Raw genomic sequence first — 24,426 nt, 5'->3', positions numbered from 1 at the left:
CACTTAATGATAAGATAAAATGCTCATGTTGAACACACGACTTTGTACACTAGTCTAATCTTTCTTCCACCTCTTTATATGTACGTTCACTCAGCTCTGACTAAACTAAACTGGGCTCTGATGTGTGTGTGGGGGAGTAACGCAGGATGATATGAGGCTGTTTGCATGTGTGTGTACATTTGTCATCAGCTCCAAGAATACTTCAACAACTGTTGATAGGGACACCGCCTGTTTGAGTTTTCGTAATCAGTGTATGGATCCTTTTGTACTTCTTTAGACCTCTGAAGTGTGGGGTTTTTGTGTGCGCGCAGCAGTGGAAGTGCATGAGTTTTGATACAGGAGTGAGGTCAAGTGTGTGATCAAAAGCAAGGAGAGAGAGAGGGAGAGAGGGAGAGCACGAGTGGAGAGTATTTTTCTGAGAGTTCGTCAGAGTCTGCTAGCTGTCGGGAGGGAAAACCGCTTTATTTTTTTTTTCCCAAGGAGTCCAGAGCTGCTTTTAGTAAAATATGACGCAGGCTTAAGGAGGAGGAAATCAAAAAGATGCTACAAAGAGGATACTGAAACACTGAAACTCCTGACTGGTGTGATGGGGACTGTAAGTGAGCTGTGTGCGTCCAGCTTTCAGGCATTTCTCTGCCCTACAGTTCGCCCGGGGCCACCTGCTGCAGGTAAGAGCCACGACTTCTCTTGTTATAATAGAAAACATGTTGCTGGGTATTTGTCATGTCAACAAGGTGACATGGGTTTAAAAAGTGCTTTAAAAATGAAAGATCGCTGTTGCTATTGCAGCTTTTTGTTGGTTTTATGTTGCTCAGAGAGACACGGAGCGTAAGACTGGCACAAAGTGCTATCAGTGTTCAGTTGCCTTGGTGATTTCCAGTTAGGCTATCAAGACACAGAGCACTCTGTAGTGTGTGTGTGTGTGTGTGTGTGTGTGTGACATTTCTGTGTACATACACGAGTCAGTGTGTATGTGTCTGTGTGAGATGGTGGGTTTGATTTTAGAACATGACGCACACCCATCATGGTCTGGTCCAGGATCCTCCTCTCCAGTGGGTGCTGCGTGGAGTGACATAATCTCCATCGCTGCCCACTGCTCTCCCTCCGGGCAGGTGCTTTCATATTGTGTCAGGGCGCTCATTCAAAAGCCATTATGACACCATGGAAGTTACATACAGGTCACATGCATTTACCTTGCAGCTTTTTTTGAATGTTCTTTCAATAGATTTTTTTTTAGCTTCTTCTTCGTCTTTATTTTGTTCCTAAACCCTTTAGCCTTTGACATTACGACTCCTATTATAATGAGAGTTTCAGCACCCTCAAAAATGATTTCACAGACACCATCTTCTCCATTTTGAACAATTTCATGTTTTGCAGTTTTCTATTATACTAAACACCAGATCTGGAAGAATTCTGGCAGCAGAAAGTATTGATAATCATACTGATAATTAAAAAACTATTCCTCTTGCAGCCTACATCTTAGACACCTTCCTCAAGATTTTCTTCATTTAAAAAAACTTGATGCACAGAGAAAAATGAGGAGTAAGGCTGATAAAGGCAAGCATTGCAAAACAAAAAACAATGATATTAACAGAAACCAATACGGCTTTGCTGTGAAGCCTCATAAACCTGTTGATATTTGTGATTAATAAAGATCCAAATGAGGAGTGGGCTTGGAGTGGCTATTTTCTGTTGCCTGTATCGTCAGCCCCGATTGAAGATGTACTGGTTCAGTCACCTCTACTTGTGCAGACAGTTTCGTTCAGTGCATGCAAGCTTTTGAGTGCAGCGGCAGTCTGAGCGTTACGCTTCAGCAGCTTCTCTAAAGCTCTCCTTTTTTTATTTTTGATAAAAAATAAAATAAAATTTAAAAAGGAGAGCTGTTTGTATTTTAACCAGAAAAAGTGCTGCAAACTGTCTTTTATGATTTCTGAACTGACCTTTAAACTGTTAAACTGCAGCAGCAGCTCTTCCTCACCCCACCCCAACATATCCTGTTTTTGACGTGTCCGAACTCCGAATAAAGCACCGATTCAGGCGCACAGCTGCAATCCCTTGCCCTCCTTTCCTCCGTGCTTCACGACACCCTCTCCTCTCCCTTCCTTTTTCATAGGCAGACCATCTCTGATATCAAACCCAGTTTCCTCTGGCTTCACACCCTCGTGATTAAATATGTTTCTCTTTTTCAACAGGTGGGGACTATTATTATAAAATCAGTTGTTTATTTTGTTGAGCCCTGCATCCTGTTCCTGCTTGAATGTAGAGACGATTATGTCACTTTTTCAAAATCCTTGGACCAAAAGATATTAAAAGTGATTCTGACCCATACAGAAACTCACACATCTATAAATATAGACACAAATACATACAAATCTGAGCTTGCAAACATATAGTACTGCTTTAATTTTTTTTTTTTTTTTTTTGCTACACATGTGTGCTATCCACCAAAAAGCATTAAAAAAATCTTATTTATCTTTCTGCCACTTTATTAGGTATGCCTGTTTGCTTATTAATGCAAATATAATCATGTCGGTGCATTTAGGCCTGTGGAAATGGTCAAGGCACCTTGTTGAAGCTCGAATCAAGCATCAGAATGGGGAAGAAAGGTGATTTAAATTGTTATGAATGTGGTGTGGTTGTTGGCGCTGGGTTGGGGGTGGGGGGTGGTCTGAATCTTTCAGAAACTGCGGACGGAAGATGGTCCAAAAAAGAGAAAAATATCCAGTGAGCGGCAGTTCTCGGGGTGAAAAAGTCTTATTGCTGTCAGAGGTCAGAGAAGATGTGACCTCTGACAGCAAGCTGATGGGAAGGCAAGAGTAGCTTAAATAACCACTTGTTACAACTAAAGTATGCAGAAGAACATCTCTGAATGCGCAACACAACAAACCTTGAAGCAGATGGGCTACAGCAGCAGAAGACCACACCGGGTGTCACTACCATCGACTAAGAACAGGAGACTGAGGCTACAGTTCTCACAGGCTCACCAAATTTGGACAATAAAAGATTGGAAACATGTTGCCTGGTTTGATGAGTCTCGATTTTGCTCAGACATTCAGATGGTAGGCTCAGAATTTGGCTTATGCAAAAGTAAAGTACGGCTCCATCCTGCTATAGATCAACATTTCAGGATGCTGGTGATGTAATGGTGTGAGGGATATTTTCTTGCCACACTTTTGGACCCTTAGTATTAACTGGGCATTGTTTAAACACCAGAGCCTGAGTATTATTGCTGGCCATGTCCATCCCTTTATGACTGCAATGTACCCATCTTCTGATGGCTGCTTCCAGCAGGGTAAATCATCTCAAAGGGATTTCTTGAACATGACAGTGAGTACTCAAATGACCTCCACAGTCATCAGATCTCAATACAAAAGAATACCTTTGGGATGTGGTGGAACAGGAGATTCATATGATGGATATGGAGCTGACAGTTCTGCAGCAACTGTGTGATGCTATCATGCCAATATGGGCAAAATTGCTGAGGAATGTTTCCAGCACCTTGTTGAATCGATGAAGAATTAAGACAGGTCTCAAGGAAAAAAGGAGTCCAACGTGGTACTAGGGAAGTGTACCTAATGAAGTGTCCCATGAGTGCGTATACTGTATATATACTATACTATACTATACGGCACACACACACACACACACACACACACACAGTATGTTTTAAACTGTATACTTAAATGATACATGTTCCTAACAAGCAGAAGATCTCTGGTTTGATCCCAGGAGAAGATAAAAATCTCTTTGGGGTTGCCTCAGGAAAGGTATGCGGTGTAAAATAAATAAATAAAAATCTACCAAATCAGACATGCAGAGCTCCTCTGTGGCGACCTCTTGTGAATACGTGAGAACCCCAAAGTAGCTTAATTTAAGTCGAGGATATAAATACTGTAGCATCAGTGGTATACAGTATACGTGTCTGTTTGATCAGATATGACTAAAATACCTAAAAAAGTTTAAAACAACAACTCATTTCTCTTTTTATAGACAGAGACAGATCGACAGATAGACAGCCATAGGCCTGGAGCTTTATTAACCGCTCTCTGATTGGCTCTTGCCGGTGAAGCCACGCCCCCGTCATCCTGCATACACCGGCTGTCTCTCCGCAGTCAGTTGTCATCAACTGCCAGTCTAACGGTAACTGACGAACTACGGCCACATATTTGGACCTTAAAGTTACTTAAAAAGTGTCATATCTAGCATTGTTTCCTGGGGACAGCGTTGGCTAACAACAGGAACATGGTTCTGGAACTGGAAGACGAAGTTGGTAAGTTACCTTACCCGGTTTAAGTTATGTAGCGTTTACTCAGACGCTAGCCCGGATAGCTATCCCACTAGCATAACTTTATGCATAGTTAAGGGTAGGTAAGCGAGTCGAGCTCGCTCCAGTAGCAGGTACTTTTTGTGGTGTTTTGGCATTTAATACCCTATACCCAGAGCGAAAGCAACAAGTCCTCATGTGTCTGACTTGTTAATGCTCTTTGGCAGTCTTTATTAACTGGCACAAGAGATCTATTATTATTAATCTGAATCGGGGCCAGACCTCATAGGGGGGTGCGCTTATTGTGCAGCTCCAGATGAGTCTATAAATACAGTCAATGCAACCATTTATTGGTTCGGAAGTGAATGCACTGCCCTCAAAACAGCAAAGACCCAGTGACAGCAACAACAGGAGGCTGTGGAGAGACACACACACACATAAAGTCATTAATTTGGATTATAAATCAGCTTCTTCACAGCTGCACTGGTGTTTCCTGTGAAAATGTGCTGCTGCTACAGGATGGGCCCCACCTTATGCTGGAAAGTAGATGGCCTAATGTCCATAAGAGCAAGGGAAAAGCTATCAAAATGAATTTCCTCTAATATAAACTTTTAAAGTTTTTTTTCACCTTACTTTTAAGCATAATTTTTAATAGTGTTGTACTTGCACTTTAAGTGCACGGCAGCTGGCATTTTATAATGTCCCGACTTTATTCCTTTGTCATTTAATGCTATTTTCATTTCTTCTCCGGGGCACATCGTGTTCCCCTTCATGTTCTTTTCTCTCTTTTTTATTGGTTTTAGCCTCCTTGCTTATTGAAGTTAGAAGCCTTCAAGCTGTACAAATGCAACCAGGGAGGATTATATCCTTACTGTTGAGCCAGTTATCCTTGAAATGGACAATTATGGCCTTGTGAATGCTGAAACAGACAATTACGGCCTTGTGAACATTGTGAGATGCTGAGAGCTTAAAATACAGATATTTTTCTTGTCATAGCCAAACTGCTTTGCCTTAGGTCCTGGGTCATGATACTTTCTGGTAGCAAACACATGTGATAAGCAGAGAAAGAATAACAAACTGTTGTTTTTGATATTGGCTGCATTTTTCGTGCCCAGGAGAAGTGAGTCAGCCTTCTCATTGCTTTACCATACACTTTGGTATGGCTTTGTTTTGGAGACGGACACGGGTTATTTGTGGCTCAAAATGGGCCTTCAGTTGGTGGCTACCCATGAGGATTAACTGCATAGAGTCTGTGTTGCATCACTTGACAAAAATCTATGCATTTCCCTGTTATTTGTGATCATTACTAAGGTGATTAAAACACAGCATATTTATAGATTATGCATTATCTTCTACTTTTCCTCCCAAACTTTTTTGGACATTTCTGAGACAGTGAACAAGTGATCCTTCTGCCTGGGTTTTATTTCAGGAGGGATATTTGTTTCCCAGGTGCCTTTCTTTAAAAATTAGCAAACGTCTGCTGTCGAGGTAGCTTTTGGAGTGCTACCTATGGACATTTTGTCTTGTTTTCTTTAGGCAGTGGACCCATGGTTAGTTGTCGTCCGCTTTACATTCCTCACTTTTTGTGCACCCAGTTAAAACAAACACACATGCCGCTTAGTCAGCTGATTCAGATGCTGTGGATGAGATGAGAGCTGCCTGCTGGAAGTCAAAGACATCATGTTAAGTTTATCTGCTGTTTATTCAATCTTTGAAAGACATTTGCAGAGTTTGAATGTTATTATTGAGTGTTGTTATTTTGGCACTGGCTGAAACTAGCCAAAAATGTTTCTATATAGGAAAATCCCTGCTCATGTGAAGCTGCACCTCCATCCTCTTTTTTTCTTGCCTCCTGGTCCCTCGTGTCCACGTGGGGGAGCCTGCTCATTGATGGTGTAAGGGAGCAAGGGAGGAGTCAAGATGGACAAGAGGAGGGAGAGAATGAGAGTTCAAGGGTCTCCACCCCCCGTCAAACACACATTTGCCCTCATCCTCATTTGCTTGCCCTCCTTTCTCTTCTTGAATGAGGTCCTAAGGACTACAGAGGTTGGACTGGAAGACCACGGGATTGGATTGGAAGCTTAAATAAAAGCTGGTTTATTTGCAAGAAACAAGCTTTTTCATATACTGGAACTGATGATAAACTTAAAGCTGTGTGGAATTGAGCTATAAACTGGGCTGATCTGGTTATACTGGGACTACTGAGGCTGCCGGTGGAGCCTCTCAGCAGACAGATATTTTCTCTGGTATGAGTATCAGAATTATGACGCAAATGTGTAGGTGTTTAGTGCCTCATCATAACGTATGCAAAAGGACTTTCTTAACCTGAATGAGTTCACATCCCTCTCTGAAACTTCTTGAGAAGCGGAAACCAGAACAGATGCTAACTGTAGTTTGATTGATGTGGTTTTTGTGTCGTTCTACTTCAGGAGGATGTGATGCATAACTTGTACAGCAGACAGTGGAAGCAGGATAGAGAGCAAACTTTAGGCCTGGGTTTGTTGGTTGGTTGTGCTAAGTAGCTGGTTCTAGCAGAGACGGTAATATACACCCAGTGCCCTTGAGACTATGGCGAGCAGCTGGTTTGAAGAGTGAGATGAAGCATCTTGGTATTTATGCCAGAGTGAGTGTGTGTGTGTGTGTGTGTGTTTGTTTGTTTGTTTGAAAAGAGGATGGTATTTTCTTTCATAAGCTCTCATAAATCGTTTGTTTTATTTCCTCTCTTAGCAGAGAGGGGAAGTGAGTGTGAATGCCAGTTTCACTGCCTCTCTGCTCACAATAGTGTGTTATTCATGCCCTCAAGTTTATAATAAGAGCTGCTGCGGCCTACTTAAACCTTCATCTGTGGGTGAGGGGTGTGTGTGATGCGCGTCACTGTTTATAAGTCTGCTGTATATGAATTACATTCTGGTGCCATTTTGGATTTAAACAGAGTCACGGGTGTCTGCAGGACCTGAGACAGAATTTCAAATGGTTGACAAAAACATACTGTATTTGTTATACTTTTGTTTTGTGTGGGAACTTATGGTGGGAATTTACTCACCTTTCATAGTCCAGTCTGTTAATAACTGATAATATATAAATAATCTGCATTCACACTTTATCATCAGCTAGATTGCATCCTCTATAAGCTCTGTCTACAAAAAGTCAAGAAAGCTGAAGTTACAGATTACGCCAGTACAGTAAAAAAGGCAGGTGAAACTAGTGTATCGTGAGCTTGCCACAGCTATTTGCAGTCATTTGAGAGCAGGTTGGGGACCATCTTCAAATAATAATTCTCAGGGTAAATCAAATTTATTCTTGCTTGAAATGCTCACCAATACTTATACCAGTGGTTCTCAAATCAAGGCCTCATGGCCCAGTGTCCTGCAGGTTTTAGATGTGTCTCTTTGATTCAGGTGTGTTGGATCAGGGACACATCTAAAACCTGCAGGACACTGGGCCACGAGCCCTGGATTTGAGAACCACTGACTTATACAGACCCTATAAAGAGCTACATGTTGTAACTTGTGCTGTCACTAGGGGGCAGTGTCAAAAATATGTAGAGCAAGGGGTCTGTGGGCTACTCGTGCTTTTGAGTGTTAAAAACATTAGAAATTTCCAGTGCAGCTACTGTCTGTGTTTCTGGTGCTGCTTTGATTATTATTTATTTATTTATTTTTGTGCATCTTTGCTTTTATGATGAATTCGCTTTTCAACCAATCAGCACTCTACCTACTCATTGCGTCATTGTATTGTGGTTATGTTTTGGAGGACTTCCTTCAATCTGCGTAGCCAAAGACTTACACAAACAAACACAAAGTCTGTACTATTAAACCCGCTTTAGGGCTCTCTGCTCTCATTGACATCATACAAAACCAAGAATAGAAAAAGCTGTCTGAAACCTGAGCTTAATGAGGTTACTTGTACGTACACTAACCTACTTTAAAAAAAAACAAAAAACTTTGAGCATGTTTAATTTGAACATCCACTGTTGAAACAGTATATGTATGATAGAAAATAAGGAAAAGCGTGTTTGGTTTGCAAGGTTAACCTTCACATTCAAGTCTTTAAAGTGGCAGACATCCCTCAAAATCTATAAAAGACTGAAAATCTTGAAATACTCCTAGAAGTTGTGACAGTTGTGTGTTTTTATTTATATGCTAAAACTTACTTACATGAGCCTACAATGTTTCATATGCTAAAGACTTGATAATTGTTTCTGCAGAGGTTGACGTGTAGTAACGTAGTCATAATGGCAAAGTGAGGTGAACAGTTGAACAGACTTGAATCTCTCAGCAGGACTCCTCTAATGAGGCTGTCAGACAGCAGCAGCACAGCTTGATTTGTCCTCTCTGGCTGCTTGTTATTCAACTTAAATTATGACCTTCCACTTTTCTTAGTCTAAAGCATTTTATACAGTAGACCTCAGAAAATAGGCATAGCAGAAGTGTTATTATGAACCACAAAGAAGAGGAAGACTCATTGTTGACAATGCAGAGGTGAGCTGTGTGAAAATCTGTATTTGTGAAACATTAAGTATGTTTCACAAATACAGCCACTAATACTACAATGCTGCAGTCTCTGCCCAGGGTTTCTCCTTCATAATAAAGAGTTTTTAGGTAGAGCCAAAGAAAAATCACCAACATTTTCATGTGTTTTCAACCAGTTTTTTTTATCTGGAGTTTTATTTATTCAGTTGAAATGAACGTTTTTCCTTAAACAATGCTCAGAAATAACAGGAAATTGAGATTTTTGTCAATAAAGATAACATTATAATCATATTGAACCCCTAAATCCTGTTCTGTACCAACCTGCTGTCTTGTTTCTAACTTCTTTTTTTTCTCATTTTCTTCCCACTCAAGTTTTCTTAAGAAAAACCACAAGTACGTGTATCAGCACTTCCCTCCTGTTCGTACGTTATCATTGTTGTGCAGATATAATGCGTGTCTGTGGGCACATGAACCTCCCTGCTATCAGTGTACACACTTGATGATGTACAGTTTGGGGTGTGTTTAATATGAACGTCATTCAGGCTTGATAGATACACAAACGTATCAAGGCTAACGTGCCATCTGTTAGTCATCAGGTGTTTTCTGTGAGATTTCTGTGTGAAGTCTTTTTGTTTTTTTTTATAGACTACCAAAAATGAACATCCTGTCTCAGTAACAAACCCTCAGCTCATGTTAGAAAGCTAAGAGAGACATAAAATGTTTGTGCTCTATTGCTTCATAACAGTCTCGCTTATGTTTTCGGATGTTCTGTTTATTTTATTTTTTTGTTGTTGATTTCAAATCAGTTTAACTGCAGTTTGATTCCAGAGGCTATTTACATATAGTTCCTGTGTATTTCCTATTAAATTCTATTGTTCTTTTTCTGTTACCTGAAAAGTTTTATTCACACTTGTTTTAATTTTTAGGTTTGTTTTAATTTCCTGTAATAACCTTCCATCAAGACTTTTCACTAAAATCCACCAAGGCCTTTAAAGCAGGAATCACCACTTTTTAAGACTCATCATCCAGGCACCATGAGTGTTGGGACAGTGTTTGTAAATTTAAGTACCAAGCTGGTATGAATAAATGATTCACACTGCAGTCTCTTGTTATTTTGTAGTATCTAGCAAATAGAATGGTTTTGTGTACCTGCTTTTTGTTTTCTTTACTTTGTGTATTCTAAACTCACGATATGTTATTCATTTTAAAGTCACTTAGACTAAGCTCTGGATAAATTGTGTAAATTGTGAAGTTGATGCTGAAACCACTGCAGCACCCAATTAACCGAACTTTTACAGCCTATTAGTCATTCCTTTCTCCTATTTTTCACTGCAGAGGAGTTCAGCCTCTCAGTCTTCTAAACCCACAGGTTTCCCATCAGTAATGCACACTAAGACACCATAGGTAGGAAAACCATAAAAACATGATCTGTTGATGCTATCGTGCTGACCTTTATGTCACTTTTTATTCCCTTTTCTTGGTATTGATTGTGGTGCTTGGATTTTTTTTTTTTTTTTTTTTTTTTTTCACTTCTGAAGTGGGGCATGCCAGAAGAAGTTTGGTAATCACCGTAGTTATGTAACCTCGCAAAGAGTGAAATTTTCTGTTTATAAACATCACTAAAAATACAGTTTAAGGTGGCCTTTATTTAACGTTATTGCCACCATGGCACCGTACCACTGAATTGTAGCCAAAACTCATCATCTTACATCGTGTGCCTGTGTGTGAGTGTGAGTGAGAGACAAAGACAGAGGGGCTTAATTTCCTCTAGTTCAGGTCTGGATTTTGGGTGGATGGGGGAGTATATGATGGATCAAAGATTGTGTTGCCATAGTGACCCTGAGCAGTGGGACTCTCGGGTCTCTTTTTTTTTGTTTTGTCTATGTATTTGTGTGTACGTATACACTGTTGTGTTAGTTTTACTCTTTGTGTTTGTTTCAGTTAGATTCCAAAGGGGATTTACACATTTGTGTTTCTGTTGCATGTGATTATTTGATCTCTGAGCGCTGTGTGTGCTTCTGTCCTCAGTGCCTGATGACCTGAGTCCAGAGGAGCGACAGGAGCTGGAGAGCATCCGCCGCAGAAAACAAGAGCTGCTGCAGGACATACAGGTAAGAGCACACTCGCACTCTGTGTCAGGGCTGCTTATGTCCTTTCAGACTAAATCCAAGCAGAGTTCATTTTGGGTTTAAAGCATGTAAGTCTGTGAGTGCACAGAAGCTGAAATATGCACCGCTTTTATCGTGCACATGCATAAGTCCAGATGGTTGTAAATGGACTCTGAATCACTTGTTCATGTGTGTGAAACTCCACCACTCTTTACACCTGTCACATACACAAATTTGAAGTCCCAATACAATTTAATTTGCTAAACACCTGGTGATATTTCCATCATTATTATTTATAAGTTTAGAAGGATAATCAACTTCCAGCAGTGCCAGGTTCTTTGTGGGTGCCTGTGCACCTCCACTGGTTGGGCTGAGAGGAAAAAAGTGAAAAGATGAGCATCAATAAACAATAACAATAAACAAGGAACAGGTTTGTCAGGGCCGAGTCGTTTAGTTTTGGAACCAGAGCTACAAGGTGTGATCAGAAAGTTTCAGGAATTGTTCAGTTAAAAACACACACTCTTAAACCAGTTTTAAATTTGGCTGATCTCACCTTCAAGGTCATCTTCTTGTGTTCTCACAGCTTCTAACATGGCTGCCATTTTTAGATTTCTCACTTGCACTGGTGCCTCTGAGATTTATGCCGGATAACTTCTACTGTGTTAAAACTGTGATCCTTCAACTTGGTTTGTGTTGGTGTGGCTTTAAAACTCATGTGGGTCATTCCATGTAAAATTAGTCACATCTGACAAAAGTTCCTCAGAATCAGTTGATTTCTTTCTATAACAACTTTAGCATATTTAATGATTTTTTATTTTCACGTGATAAAAACTGACTGAATTACCAACCCTTGAAGTGCATCGGGTTCATTTGAAATTTACTTCTTATTTCTTTCAGCATTTTTGAGCCCTATTGACTTTATAAGCACACAGTGTAGTCACATGAGATTTTCTGGGCTTAAAGACACATTTAAGTACTGTTAAAAACCAAATCTATTTTACACCCACTTAAAATGTCAGTCTAAAGTCAAACGTTTGTTTTTGTTCACTGCAGTTTTTCCTGGTACATCTGGTACTCATGAAAATGTACACAAAGAGAAAGAACAAAGAGGCTCAAAATACTGAGAGTTAAAGACATGCAACAGCAAAACAAATGCATGGAGAGTGAATCATGGAGGGTCTCCCAGGAGACTGGTTGAAAAACTATAGCTCACAGAATATCTGATGTAATGTGCATGTATAAACACAGGATCCAGGAAACATTTCCAGTCACTTGACTGTTAGAATGGATGGGTTAGTTATTATCTTAAATGCATCCAGCATCTTGGTTGATATTAAACATAGGAATAGGGTTTTTTTTTTTTTTTTTGGCCTCAGTGCAGTGGTTTGGAGGGGAAAGGGTCCTTTAAGCCAAAAGGGTGGTTATATACTCTGTTGTATGCAGTTAGTCTAACAGATTGACAGGTTTGCAGTGCATAGATGATTCCAGGTAAGTTAAGCTATTTAAACTTTATATAATGTAGGTTGCCAAAGGTGGATTCTCATATTAAACCAAAGTTTCAAATAAAGAGTCCAGAGTATGTACAGTTGATCCCTAAGTGCCAGAATCTCAGGGTTCAGATTACTCTAAACCCTTCAGTTACGACAGTTTACTCTTGGTTCTGTGTGATATTAGTGTGAGGCTATATCCTTATTATGGTGATCTAAGGTCCCCTGTTCAAATCTTCTGTTTACAAGGGGCAGCCAGTCAGAAGAACATTGGTTTAAGTGGAGAGGAGCTAAAACAGTTTGTTTTGGAGAGGATGAACTGAGGACATGCGTGAGGGGCCAGTATAAAATAAATAAGGATTATTTTGAACTGTAAATCATGACAAGTTGTAAATAATTCCAACAGATCCACATTAACACTGGGTCTATAGCAACATAAACTAAGATATCCAGCCCTAATTATAAGCTTTATCAGGAAGGCAAAGAGGCTCTGTCTCCTGAACACAAACTGGGAGCTGGTTTACAAGACAGGAGCCTGGTAGCTGGAAGCGCTGTCTCACATTTACTGTTGGAAACTCTAGGTTTAATGTAATGATAATTACATTAATTGTGAATGTTTGTGTTTTTCCCAACACAGTATTTGGAAAATTAGACTTTAAGTTTTATACTTCTGTGATGTTACACTGCATTAGTTTCTTTTAGCTCTGTGCCATTCGTTGTTCTGATTGCTGATTCATTCAATGATAGATATTTTAGACAAAGTTTTGAAGTGTTCCAGTTCCTTCCCCAGTAGTTACTGTACATCATTTCATAATTATAAGATTATCACACACACATTCTTCTGTGTAAATACTAGTGGATGTTTGTGTTCCTCTTTAATCCTGTCTCTGTGTTCTGTCTTAATTACTGCCTGGACAAAATGCTTTCTTAACTGAGCAGCAATGAAACAGGGTTTTGTTTTTGTCCTCGCTCCGCACCCTGTGGTTGTCTGGAACATTTTATTTTTTAAAAACGCTTTTTTTTTTCTTCTTCTTCAGAGCAGAGAGTTGCAGGAATTATAAACCCTGTTTTGTTGTGTACTTTTTCACCTTTGTCTGCAGTTCTTTTCTCTCTGTGTCCTTGAGAAGGTTTTTCTCCTCCAAGTCTAGACCACTGTGTCTGGGGTGGTGTGTGTATATGTGTGTGTTTGGATAAGGGTAAGGGTGTATACTGGTATGACCACCGGAGCATTACTGTACACACTGAAGACAGATGATCCTCTTTGTCTGAGGGGGTGTACCTCTCATATACACGTGTCCTCTGGCTCTCTCAGTCTGGATAGACCCATTAACCCGCTGCTTCAGTTCCCTCTACAACCTTAAATAAATTAGCAGGACTGCTTGTTTCAGCTCTTTATGTAGGGAAATTTGTTTGTGGGATGGAGGATAGAGCTGGCCTTATAACCTCAATGTAAATTCAGCCTACTTAAAGGATAAAAGGCAAATGTAAATCTGAAAAACAGACAACAATGACCCAATGTCCCCATCTCCATATCAGATTATTTGTTAAACCAGTATTTTTATTATGCTTTATATGCTTGTTTGCAGAATGTTGGACACAAAGGTGTTTGCTGAAAATTTCATTTATTGTGTTGGCAAGTTCATTGCAGTTCATTTAAATCTGAAACAAATCAGTCCCCAGTTATTTTGATTCAGGACAATCTTGGTTATTTCATTTTCTATCACATGTCAGTAAATGTCTTTGGGTTTTGGAGTGTTGGAAGGATAACATTAGTGCTTTGTTGTAGAAATGACGTAAAAATCACCTTGATTGGCAAGCCAACGCCTATAGCTTTGACCATTGTTGACCCCTGAGCTGGGTGGGGGGGCGACAAGGGCAAAGCACAAGATATAGGAGAGAGTAGACAAAAATTTGTGACAAGTCATTCTGGCATATAAACACATGGAAAAGAAGTGAAGAAATTCTCATGGGAAGTCCCCACTGCGGCCTGAGCCCACAGCAGCATAACTAAGAGATGGTTCAGGATCAGCTGATCCAGCCCTAACCATAAACTTTATCAGAAAGGACATTTTTGAAGCCAACACTAAGAACAGAGTGTGTCTGTGTCCTTAACCTAAACTGGGAGCTGGTTCCACAGGAGAGCGGCCTGCTAGCTGAAGGCTCTGCCTCCCATTCTAGTACGTTTGCAGTCTGAGAGCAAAGAGCTCTGCTGGGATAATATGATACTATAAGGTCTTTGATAAGACCTGATCAAGCACACAGAGGAATGAGCAATTTATCTGCTGGTAATTATTGAATAGTATAGGCAGCAAGAGAAATGAGCCAAACAAAAGTGACTTTTTTTTTTATTTGACTTGATAAGTTGAGCCAGAAAAAATGCTTTTGAACCTGATCTGTAGTCCTCAATCAGCATGTTGGACATCCACAACAGACACAAAGACACACGCAAACACACAGCCTCCAGGCAATGGCGCTGTGTAAACTGATGGATGGAGTTTATTATCAAGGTTGACTTGTTTAGCGTTTCTCTCCTCTAAGCCCCGCCCTGTCTTTCCCTCAGGGCCTGATGGGTAATGAGCCATGAAATATTCCAGTAATGGAGACAGAGGACACAGTTCTTATTTACCTTAGCTCAGGGTGATGTAGCCTTGTTTTCACATACACAAACAGTTACACATGTTTATTGCTCTCATCTAAGACCCCAGATTCATCTGCTTCTCTTTCTTTCTCTTCCTGTAAACCTTTCCTCACAAAAGTCTTTGATCCTGCATATTCCTGTCTCCCCACTAATGTTGACACTCAGAGATGGATGTATTTTGGGGGGTGGGTGTCTGGTAAATTTGGGTCAGCACAAGGGAGGGTAGTGGTATGAAGGGGGAAACGGGGGAGGGGTGGTGGGGTGGTGGGCTCTGACCCCAGAACAGGTGCTACAGATCCCAGAGAGGTTTCTGTGCAGAGGGTTGCACCTAACCCCCACAGAGAGAGAGAGTCTGTCTGCGAGAGAGTGAATTATATCTGCACTTTTAGGGGTTTTAGTGGGTCATCTCTTTAGTGGGAAGTGCTTGTATGGATGTGTCTGTCAGGGAGATGAAGGTGGAACAGACGACCATGTGTAATACATTGTGACAGCAAGATCAAAGCATCTCCAGAGGGCTTTCTGAAGGGTCAGATATCACACAAATGTCACATGTAGATGTCTACTGTGGTTTCCTTTCAGCCTCTGTGCTCAAAAACCAATCAAAAATAATGATCCCTGCTCCTTCCTCCTTCTGTTTCATCACTTCTTTTCTTCCTCTCTCTGTCTGCTCTCAGAGGCTAAAGGATGAGATAGCAGAGGTGACCAGCGAGATTGAAAGCCTGGGCCTGACTGAAGAGAGGTAAAGTGTCTCTCAGCTACCATTTCTGTGCTTGTGTGTAGGCAGCAACAGTCTCCTCAGCCTTTGTTTTGGAGGATTCAGTCAGAAAAAAGACCAACAAAAAAAAAAATCTGCCCAACACTCAAGACACAGCCCTATAGGATTATTGATTATACAAATTATTTGATGCATTAATATGTGCTGATGTTATAAAATTAATGTTTCCAGAGGAACATGTAAAATGTTCAGACTGCTTATTTTGACATTCCAAAGAGAAATTCACTGAGGATGGGAGTCAAGAACCAGTTCCAGTTAACTGTTTTTAAAATAGTTTGTGTTTTACTGACAGCTGCACGTTGCAAAACAGTGACATGAAACGGATGCGTCTGCACGACTGAAAACTTACCAGATAAAGAAGTCATGAAGGGGAAGAAATAACCCAAAGTGTGGGTTTATTTCACACAAAAAAAAAAGGCACCAGTGGCACTTATGATGTTTGGAAATGTGTATGACAGAAACACCATCAATATGGTGAAATATCTTTCTACACAACATCGACTTTAATAATGTGAAACTTCACACTTTACATGTTTTCCAGCCGAGCAGCACGACTGTTACTGAGTGTAAATATCTCTTGTTATTATAACATCACTGCTGCTCAAGTGGGTCTAACAGACTTTTCCTTTGACTAAGAACACAAAAACAAAAGTAAATCCATCCGGTGTTTTCATTCATTTTAGATGACAACAGAGACACTATTGCAACAGAGAGCTCGACTTTCCCATCAGCTCCTGCACAGTGCTCATGTTGAAAACTTGTGTAGGCCCGTGTTTCATTTCCACACAAATTAACGGACTTAGTGAGGAATCAGTCCACAAGATCCACTCTCTGTGCTGTTCCCTGAACTTTTAATGATCCACGACCTTCCTTTTTAAAAATTTAATTTGAATTGTAGACGAGCAATGTGAGTCTTCAAGGTCAATGATGTCATCCAAACATCTGAGGAGCTTAGCTTGAATTTTGTGCTTGAAAAATAACTATAATTTATACACTCATGGTTTTTTTTTGTTTGTTTGTTTGTTTGTTTTTTTATTTATGTCATTTTAGGAAAAGCATGCAAAGGAATAGACAGATGGCCATGGGCCGAAAAAAGTTCAACATGGATCCTGCAAAGGTAAATGAATTTTTATCACACTGCTTTCTTCTTTCAAGTAACACCAAGGGTTCAACTTCAACTACTGATTTTTTTTTTTTTCTTTTTAGTTTAGTCCAGAAAACTCACACAGTATTGAAAAATGTCCTCTAGAGTTTCTCATTCAAATATGATGAACTCCCTATTTATGTATTTTCACAAAAATAATCATGTACTCCAGATTTTTTGTCTCCTGGTTGTTAACGCCCCTCCCACATAGGACCCCACCCACAGTCTGAGAACCACCGTTTAAGTAACAGGTGATACAAACATCTGTTTCTTCTTGGTTGGTGGCTTTTTGTCATCCTCGCCATTGTATCTTCTTTTTCTGGTGCTCTAGGCAGCCCAGCTCTGTTCTGATATTTTAGTAACCGTTTTGAATTGGTGTTAATGTTTTTTCATAATAAGATATAAATTCCAAACTGTTTCAGGCATTTTGAGTCAATGATTCAGTGTATTGGTATTTCAGCATGTGATGTTAATTCTGTGGCGTGTTTTGATTTTCTTCCTCAGGGGATTCGCTTCTTGATCGACTGCTCGCTGCTGAAAAACACCAGTGAAGACATTGCCCAGTTTCTGTATAAAGGGGAGGGGCTTAACAAAACTGCCATTGGTGACTACCTGGGTGAAAGGTAAGCAATATTAATGATGTTTCTTTCAGCTCTTTTTCAAAGCAGATCTTGGCATGTCATATCAGGAAAAGCATAAAGATTCCTGGTAAGGATTTACCCGTGACAGTCAGCCTATGTGCGTATTCCCAGGAGTTTAAACTGCATTTTATTATTCACACCTGTGCTGTCTTCTTTTAAAAAGGTTCATTCCTCATAGATGATGGGCTAGTTCTTTAAAAAAAAAAAAAAAAAAAAGATATTGTCACTGTGTTAAGGGAGAAAGCTGCACACCGTGTATACTATATATAATTTATGATGCATAAGCAGTTCTAAATGACCATCCTTTAATTTGCTTGTCTTTTGAGTTAGAACTGATTGCATTTTTTCTTCTGTTTACTCTCCCTGTGTGCGTGCACGTGGGTGTGTGTTTGTGTGTGGGATTTTGTGTTTCTTGCAGAGATGAATTCAACATCAAGGTTCTGCAAGCCTTCCTGGAGCTGCACGAGTTCACAGACTTGAACCTGGTTCAGGCTCTCAGGCAGTTTCTGTGGAGCTTCCGGCTGCCCGGCGAGGCCCAGAAGATCGACCGCATGATGGAGGCGTTCGCCCAACGATACTGTCACTGCAACCCCGGAGTGTTTCAGAGCACTGGTACGTGAGGAAGAAACTGTTTAAAGTCACAGTTTTTAAATATTACAGAGTGAGGATACGGTAGTTCATAGTAAGACAGTTTTTCTTCCTAAAATGTTTACACAGCATGGATTCCAGCCACACACAGTACCCCATGTAGGGCTCTGAAAACTAGCAGGAAAACACACCAGAAATCAATCATTTCAATTTAGTTTGCTGCACATTTCTGTTTTACATTTAAATCAAGTCACTTTTATTTATTCAGCACAAAACAAGAGGAGTTGAGTGTTTTCCAACCATAAATGTATTAACATCAACGTCACCTAAAATATAAATGCCAAGCACATAAGTAGTGTTTGTGTTGTTAACTTGTTAGTTTCTCTCTTGGCTCAGGCACTTGTATAGTTGTTGCTTTTCTGCTCTTACTGAGCACTCCCAGCCGCATTCATCTGTTCACCACAAGCTCTCATGCAGGTGGAATCATTGGGGGAAATTTCTGGTTCACTATCCTGTTCAGAGATATTAATATGCAGATCTGAGGATCTTCCACTCTGCTTCCTGACATGTGAAATACGAGGAACATCCAAATAGATGAAGGGTGTGGTTTTAGACAGGTGTAATGTGCGGTTTGTGTGTAAGGCGTTACTTGAGTACACAGTCTGCAGTGGATGGTTCACCTGATGGTGAACAAATAAATACAACTCCGGGTTATTTAACTGACACACTATACAAAGGTATAGCAGCACCTCAGTGGCTTGCAGGGTTTTTTGAGGACAGCAAGTGTTTAATAGGAACATAATTTTTCAGTTAAACTCACTGTGGTCACTTTTTGAGAATTAGGCTGTTAAAGTACAAACACACACTTGTGTCTGTTTTCAGATACCTGTTACGTGCTGTCATTTGCTGTGATCATGCTGAACACCAGTCTACACAACCCCAACGTGAAGGACAAACCCTCCGTTCAGAGATTCACTGCGATGAACAGAGGAATCAATGATGGAGGAGACTTGCCAGAGGACCTGCTCAGGGTGAGTGAAGTTCTCCCTGTGTGATATACTCACCATGCAGTAACAACAAGTGCACACCCAGTGTTCAGGAAACTCCGTTTATGTGGAAATTCACTGTGTATTCCAGTTCTTGCAGATCCTAGTGGACATTTAAACAACATGAAAAGCACCTGCTGTCCAATGACTGTAGCTGTGGTTATAATTATGGCTGTGACACATTATGATAATAGGTACTTGCAGCTGTTGTTTGTGACCTTGTGGTTTTGCCAGCCAAGCATTATATTGAAGTTGCATTCCTGGTCAGTGTAACCGTAACACCTTAAATTCAGCCACAAATGGAGCCGAATGTCTGAGCAGAAACCAAAAAGGCAGAATGAGCTAAAAATGTATCATTTCCCATCTGTAGGATCTGCTGAGGGTTTCGATCAGTGTATTCACACAGAATGAGGGGAACTTAAAAGCACGTAGGGAACAAAAGTCCTTCATTACAAGGCTGGCATTCCCATTTTCTAAATTGCAGATAAAACTTTCAAAGCGCCTATTGACACACTTTTTTCTTAATAAAATATAATTTGCAGCTGAGGTAGTGTTTAAGTTGCACTTGTTTTTAAGACATCTTAGGCTGTTTATCTTTTTTTTGTAAGTGGATCTCTCATTAACTGAGAAATTATTTAACAAGAAAAAAAAAATACCTATTTTAAGGTAGCGAAGCGAGGCGCGGTCTTTCCCTCAGACTTGTGGTTTCAGCTTTTTCAAATTCTTGGCAAAGGTTCGAGTGAACATGCTTAAAAGTACAAATGTTATTCTTAAAGAAGGAGAAATTCTTAGAGATTTTAAAAAATATTATGTTAACAGTTTCACACATCTGGCCCTGATTTGAACTCCCCTTGTAAGCACCATTCCCATTTATTTTATAATAATCAATGGGAATGGTAGCCTGAAGCAGCCTGCACTATATTCTTTTCTATTCTTGGAGAGTTTTTGTTGTCTTTTCTCCAGTCACAACAACCCCAGAGTCAGTTGAGTTTTACTGTTGAATGTTTTGGTTGTAAACAGTCTCTTGTTATTCAAAGTAGAAGAACAAATAGCTACTACCCCGTGATCTAAATGATCTCATGCTCTGTGCAGAACCTGTACGACAGCATCAAGAATGAACCCTTTAAGATCCCAGAGGATGATGGGAATGACCTCACACACACCTTCTTCAACCCTGACAGAGAAGGATGGCTGCTGAAGCTCGGTATGTGAGCTGTTGTTTATTTGTTTAGTCTCTATAAACCATCCCACTAATGGACCAGATGTGTAACAGCAGCTTAAATGAGACGAGGACGGACCTGTTTATGTGGAAACTCTGAACAAAGTTGAGTGAAATGTTGGACACTGAGTATTTTGTTCATCTGTTGATGATCCTTCTTATCTGTTTGTTTCATGGTTTTGACTCCAGGAGGTATGTACCCTCACACTCGCCAGCTTAAATGCACCGCTTTGCTTCTGAGCTGCCCCCCGCCTACCACCCCTTCATCTTTGTACCGCCACTGGCTGTGTGCATCCACCTTCCCATTACAGCTTCAGATAATTTGTTTTAATATCTGATTCACCCTCTGCTTTATGCCGTCGTGTCCTGATGTGAAAGTATTAGCGCTTCACATCTGCCTTTAACTGCTGGACTCCTTGAACTGCCCACTGACCCACGTTTTAACCTCAGCTGTTGCAGTTAGTAGGCTTGAATTAACCTGCAGATTTCTGCCGTCACTGTGCTTCAAAGTGTCTCCTGTCACCTGTAATCCATCCTCAGGTGGGCGAGTGAAGACCTGGAAGAGGCGCTGGTTTATTCTCACTGATAACTGCCTTTACTACTTTGAATACACCACTGTGAGTACTTGTTGTTTCACTACGAAAACCAATGAATACTGGATGCAAGCCTGGAGAGCACACACCAATTTATTAATTTTGTTGCTGTTTAAAAGGACAAAGAACCTAGAGGGATTATTCCACTGGAAAATCTGAGCATCAGAGAAGTCGAGGACTCCAAGAAGCCGGTAAACTGCTGCTCTTTGTTTTTTCTCCTGTGATTGAATGTATTAAGATCTCAGAAAAGTTCAGAAAAAGGTAGCGAAAACATCCCCACACAGACATAAATTTGGTTTACACATTCACCTACTAGCAAAAGATCCCTGATTTGATCCCAGGAGGAGAGACGGATCCTTTCAGGATTGTGTCAGGAAACATCTGCCAAATCAAACACGCAGAGCTACCTGCTGTGGCGACCTGTTGTCTAAAATAATGATCACTTTGATTTTCTTCTGATACTAGGTCTTATATTGCATTTATTTTCTTAGAAAAGCTAATTCAGTGATTTTTAAAATGGACTTCCAGCTGAATATTAGCTCTACTGCATAACTAAAAGTGGGAATCTTCAGTTATTTTGAACTGAATTAGACTGAAGGTGTTTGTCCACCTGATGTCTGTCAGTGAGCCTCTAAAATGAAAAGAGGTTCAGAAAATCTCAACATTTTAAACTTCCTGAAGAGGATTTCTTGAAGGACTGCTGTGTTAGACCCACAGGCAGTATAAAAGATGGACACAGCCACTGTGACGTCACCCATTGAATTCTTATTACTCAGCGTTTTGAGGTCTCAGTGTTATCGTTTTGCCTGCTGCCGTGTTGGTTTTTCAAGCCAGAAGTTACATTACCATTACCATGTACCGCCAGGCTGCAAATGTGCTATCTAATTTTGGAGCAAGCCTGAAAGGATACCTGGAGGGACTGGAGATTTTGCCACTTTTTCATTGGCTCAGCTCTGGAGTCGTTCTAGCAGCAGCTCTTGCTACTCTGCAGCCATCTTTGAAAATCTGCTGCACACGTTTTGGTCAATTACTTTGAATTCTGTGGTCCCCCCAAGGAATCATCAGTCAAATCAAGTCAAACACTTCATAGGTTTGGTGACTTTGTCCTAAAATAAGGTTTTAAGAGTTATATTTATTACACCTGTGCAAGGCTGAAAAAAATGTAAACAGCTGATCACAGTTCTTTGATTTGTTCCAGGCTGGTTTTTTTTAGCATGTTTATTCACCTTCCTGCCTCGACTGTGTTTTCTCTCAGAACTGCTTCGAGCTCTTCATCCCCAACCACAAAGATCAGGTCATCAAAGCCTGCAAGACGGAGGCAGACGGCCGCGTTGTCGAGGGAAACCACACTTTCTACAGAATCTCCGCCCCGACCGCGGAGGAGAAGGACGAATGGATCAAAAGCATCAAGTGAGTCTCAGTTTTGCTTTCTCTGCTGCCCCTGCGGAGGGTCGGCCTGATGAAGTGTAACAGTTGTCGTCCTCCTGTCCTGCAGAGCTGCCATCAGCAAAGACCCGTTCTACGAGATGTTGGCTGCGCGGAAGAAGAAGGTCTCCTCCCTGAAGGGGCTGTAGAGCTGCTGAGGATGAAACAAGCACAGGCCTGTTCAAGGTGGACCTGATGTTCCTGCTGCAGACCTGGACGTGACAGAAGTCCCCTTCTAAAGTGGCTCCTTTTGTTCCCTTTTCAACTGACACCTACAATTCCTTCAGCTCCTTTCTTTACAGGTTTGACATCCTACTGACACTTATTTCCAATCTGCAAGTGAACTTTTTCAGACAGAAACTGCTCTGTTTCCTCAAACGTCACCTTTTAGAAGTCCTGCTTCTGCAGCACTTTAACAGTGCCGTTGTGCCCTCCGGTTAGCTCTCCCACTCATCGGAAAACCTGCCGTAAGGACTGTTGAAAAGCATCTGAATGACCTCCAAGCCTTTTCACACAATCAGTGTTTGGTCTGCTTTTGTACATCAAGTCCCTGCAGCTGCTGAAAACAGCGAGAGTGCGAGCGGGGAATGTTTTCGGTTCACATCTCCAGAGGGGTGAACTATGAAGCGAGGTTAATGGCTTAGCGATGTATTCCGAGGCTGAAGTTTTAGTTTAAAATTGGCAGGAAAAGGCAGCGAAGTGACAGATTTCTCCATTGATTTGGAAGGGGTACAAATTTTACAGTTCATACTTTGTCGCTTCAGTTTTATTTTTTTTCTGTCATCTAGTGAAGAACAACCATAAGCATTTCAGAAGTTTGAAAGTGTCAGTATTTACAGTGTTGATCCTTCTTTTTAACTTCTGCAGTTCTGTGGCATCAGCTTCAGGTCTAAATCCTGACTGATGGTGATCCATTCCTGCCTGATCAATACTCAGAATTGATCAGTGTTCCTGGGATTCTGCTTGTCCACCTGATTTTTAAGGATTAATCATAGATTTTTCCATGGGATTAAGATCTGTGGATTTTCATGCTTATGAATCCAAAATGCTAATCTGATAATCATTACAGCACTGTGGTGTGATCCACCATCATGCTGGAAATGCTGTTTGCCACCAGATTGCTCCTAAATTGTTGGAAGGAGAATGTTTTTAGTTTTGTCAGTACAGTAAATACTGGCTCTTTGTGTCAGAAAAATCCAAGCATCCATCTTCTGCTTATCCAGCTGAGGGCTGCGGTGGGGCTGGAGGCTATTCCTGCTGTCACTGACCAAGAGCCGGGGTACACCCTGGACAGGCTGCCAGTCGATTCATGCTCACATTCACAACTACAGCAGGTGGATGTGAACCCAGGACCTTCAATGCTGTGCGGTGACAGTGCTAACCCCTGCACCACCCCCATTTAAAAAAAAAAAAAAAAAAAGCCCCTAAAGTGCCAAAAAGTATGAAACTAAATTTGTGCCGCTCCCAAAATGCACAAACATTTTTCTGTTTAGTCCTGACTTCCTGCATTAATCTGGAATTTCAGCAAATCAAACACTGAATAGACAATGATCAGTGTATTTATTACAGATGTGAGTAAAAGGTATTATTCACAACTTGAGTTTAAAGTTTAAATGGATCAAATTTAAAGGTTCAGAGCTGTAATGTGTAGATATCACACAGGAAAGAAACACAGTAATAAAGCTGGTCACTGCTGTGGTGTCCGTTAGTGCACCCCTCTGGACTGAAATGTTTCAAGACAAAATAAATGACTCCTTACTTAAAAATCACCGTTCAGCACCAATGAAGACTCAATTCAGGACTCAGCTGGGACTCTGAACAGCATTTAGTTTGTTGCCAAATGTAACTTTTTTTTTCTAAACCAGTTTTCTTACTGCTGTTGATCTTTCGTCGGTCAATGAAAATGAAGGTAAAACATAGCTGAATATTTATTTATCCAGATTTCTTGTAATTTATTGTTTTGTCTCAATAAAAGTTTGCAAAGAATCATCTGCTCCTGTTTGAGCTCTTTCATTCAGGTTGGTTT

General features: G+C 40.6%; 1 protein-coding gene across 2 annotated transcripts; it reads left to right on the top strand.

Moving 5' to 3' along the window:
* Positions 1-4,098: 4,098 nt before the first annotated feature.
* LOC115798604 (cytohesin-1-like) lies at positions 4,099-24,336 on the top strand. 2 transcript variants are annotated; one of them, XM_030755505.1, is made up of 12 exons: positions 4,099-4,270; positions 10,765-10,847; positions 15,644-15,708; positions 16,795-16,861; positions 17,393-17,511; positions 17,948-18,141; positions 19,000-19,148; positions 20,256-20,367; positions 20,923-20,999; positions 21,095-21,166; positions 22,231-22,385; positions 22,471-24,336. In XM_030755505.1, the coding sequence occupies exons 1-12, from the start codon at positions 4,243-4,245 to the stop codon at positions 22,547-22,549; spliced, it is 1,200 nt and encodes a 399-aa protein (XP_030611365.1). In that variant the 5' UTR covers positions 4,099-4,242; the 3' UTR covers positions 22,550-24,336. The 2 variants fall into 2 exon arrangements, with proteins under 2 accessions (XP_030611365.1, XP_030611366.1); XM_030755506.1 differs by lacking the exons at positions 20,923-20,999; positions 21,095-21,166; positions 22,231-22,385; positions 22,471-24,336 and adding an exon at positions 20,572-20,906.
* Positions 24,337-24,426: the final 90 nt, after the last annotated feature.

Source organism: Archocentrus centrarchus, chromosome 19, assembly GCF_007364275.1.
Source record: "Archocentrus centrarchus isolate MPI-CPG fArcCen1 chromosome 19, fArcCen1, whole genome shotgun sequence".
NCBI lineage: Eukaryota > Metazoa > Chordata > Actinopteri > Cichliformes > Cichlidae > Archocentrus > Archocentrus centrarchus.
Note: the sequence above shows the minus strand (reverse complement) of the source record. Positions and strands in the feature narration are given on the sequence as shown.

What these genes read in the sequence shown, in the direction of transcription:
- LOC115798604 (XM_030755505.1), top strand. Translation starts at nt 4,243, where the DNA reads ATGGTTCTGGAACTGGAAGACGAAGTTG. An exon ending in CGGAGTGTTTCAGAGCACTG is followed by an intron (nt 18,142 to 18,999) that starts GTACGTGAGGAA and finishes GTCTGTTTTCAG; the next exon opens with ATACCTGTTACGTGCTGTCA. An exon ending in AGGATGGCTGCTGAAGCTCG is followed by an intron (nt 20,368 to 20,922) that starts GTATGTGAGCTG and finishes ATCCATCCTCAG; the next exon opens with GTGGGCGAGTGAAGACCTGG.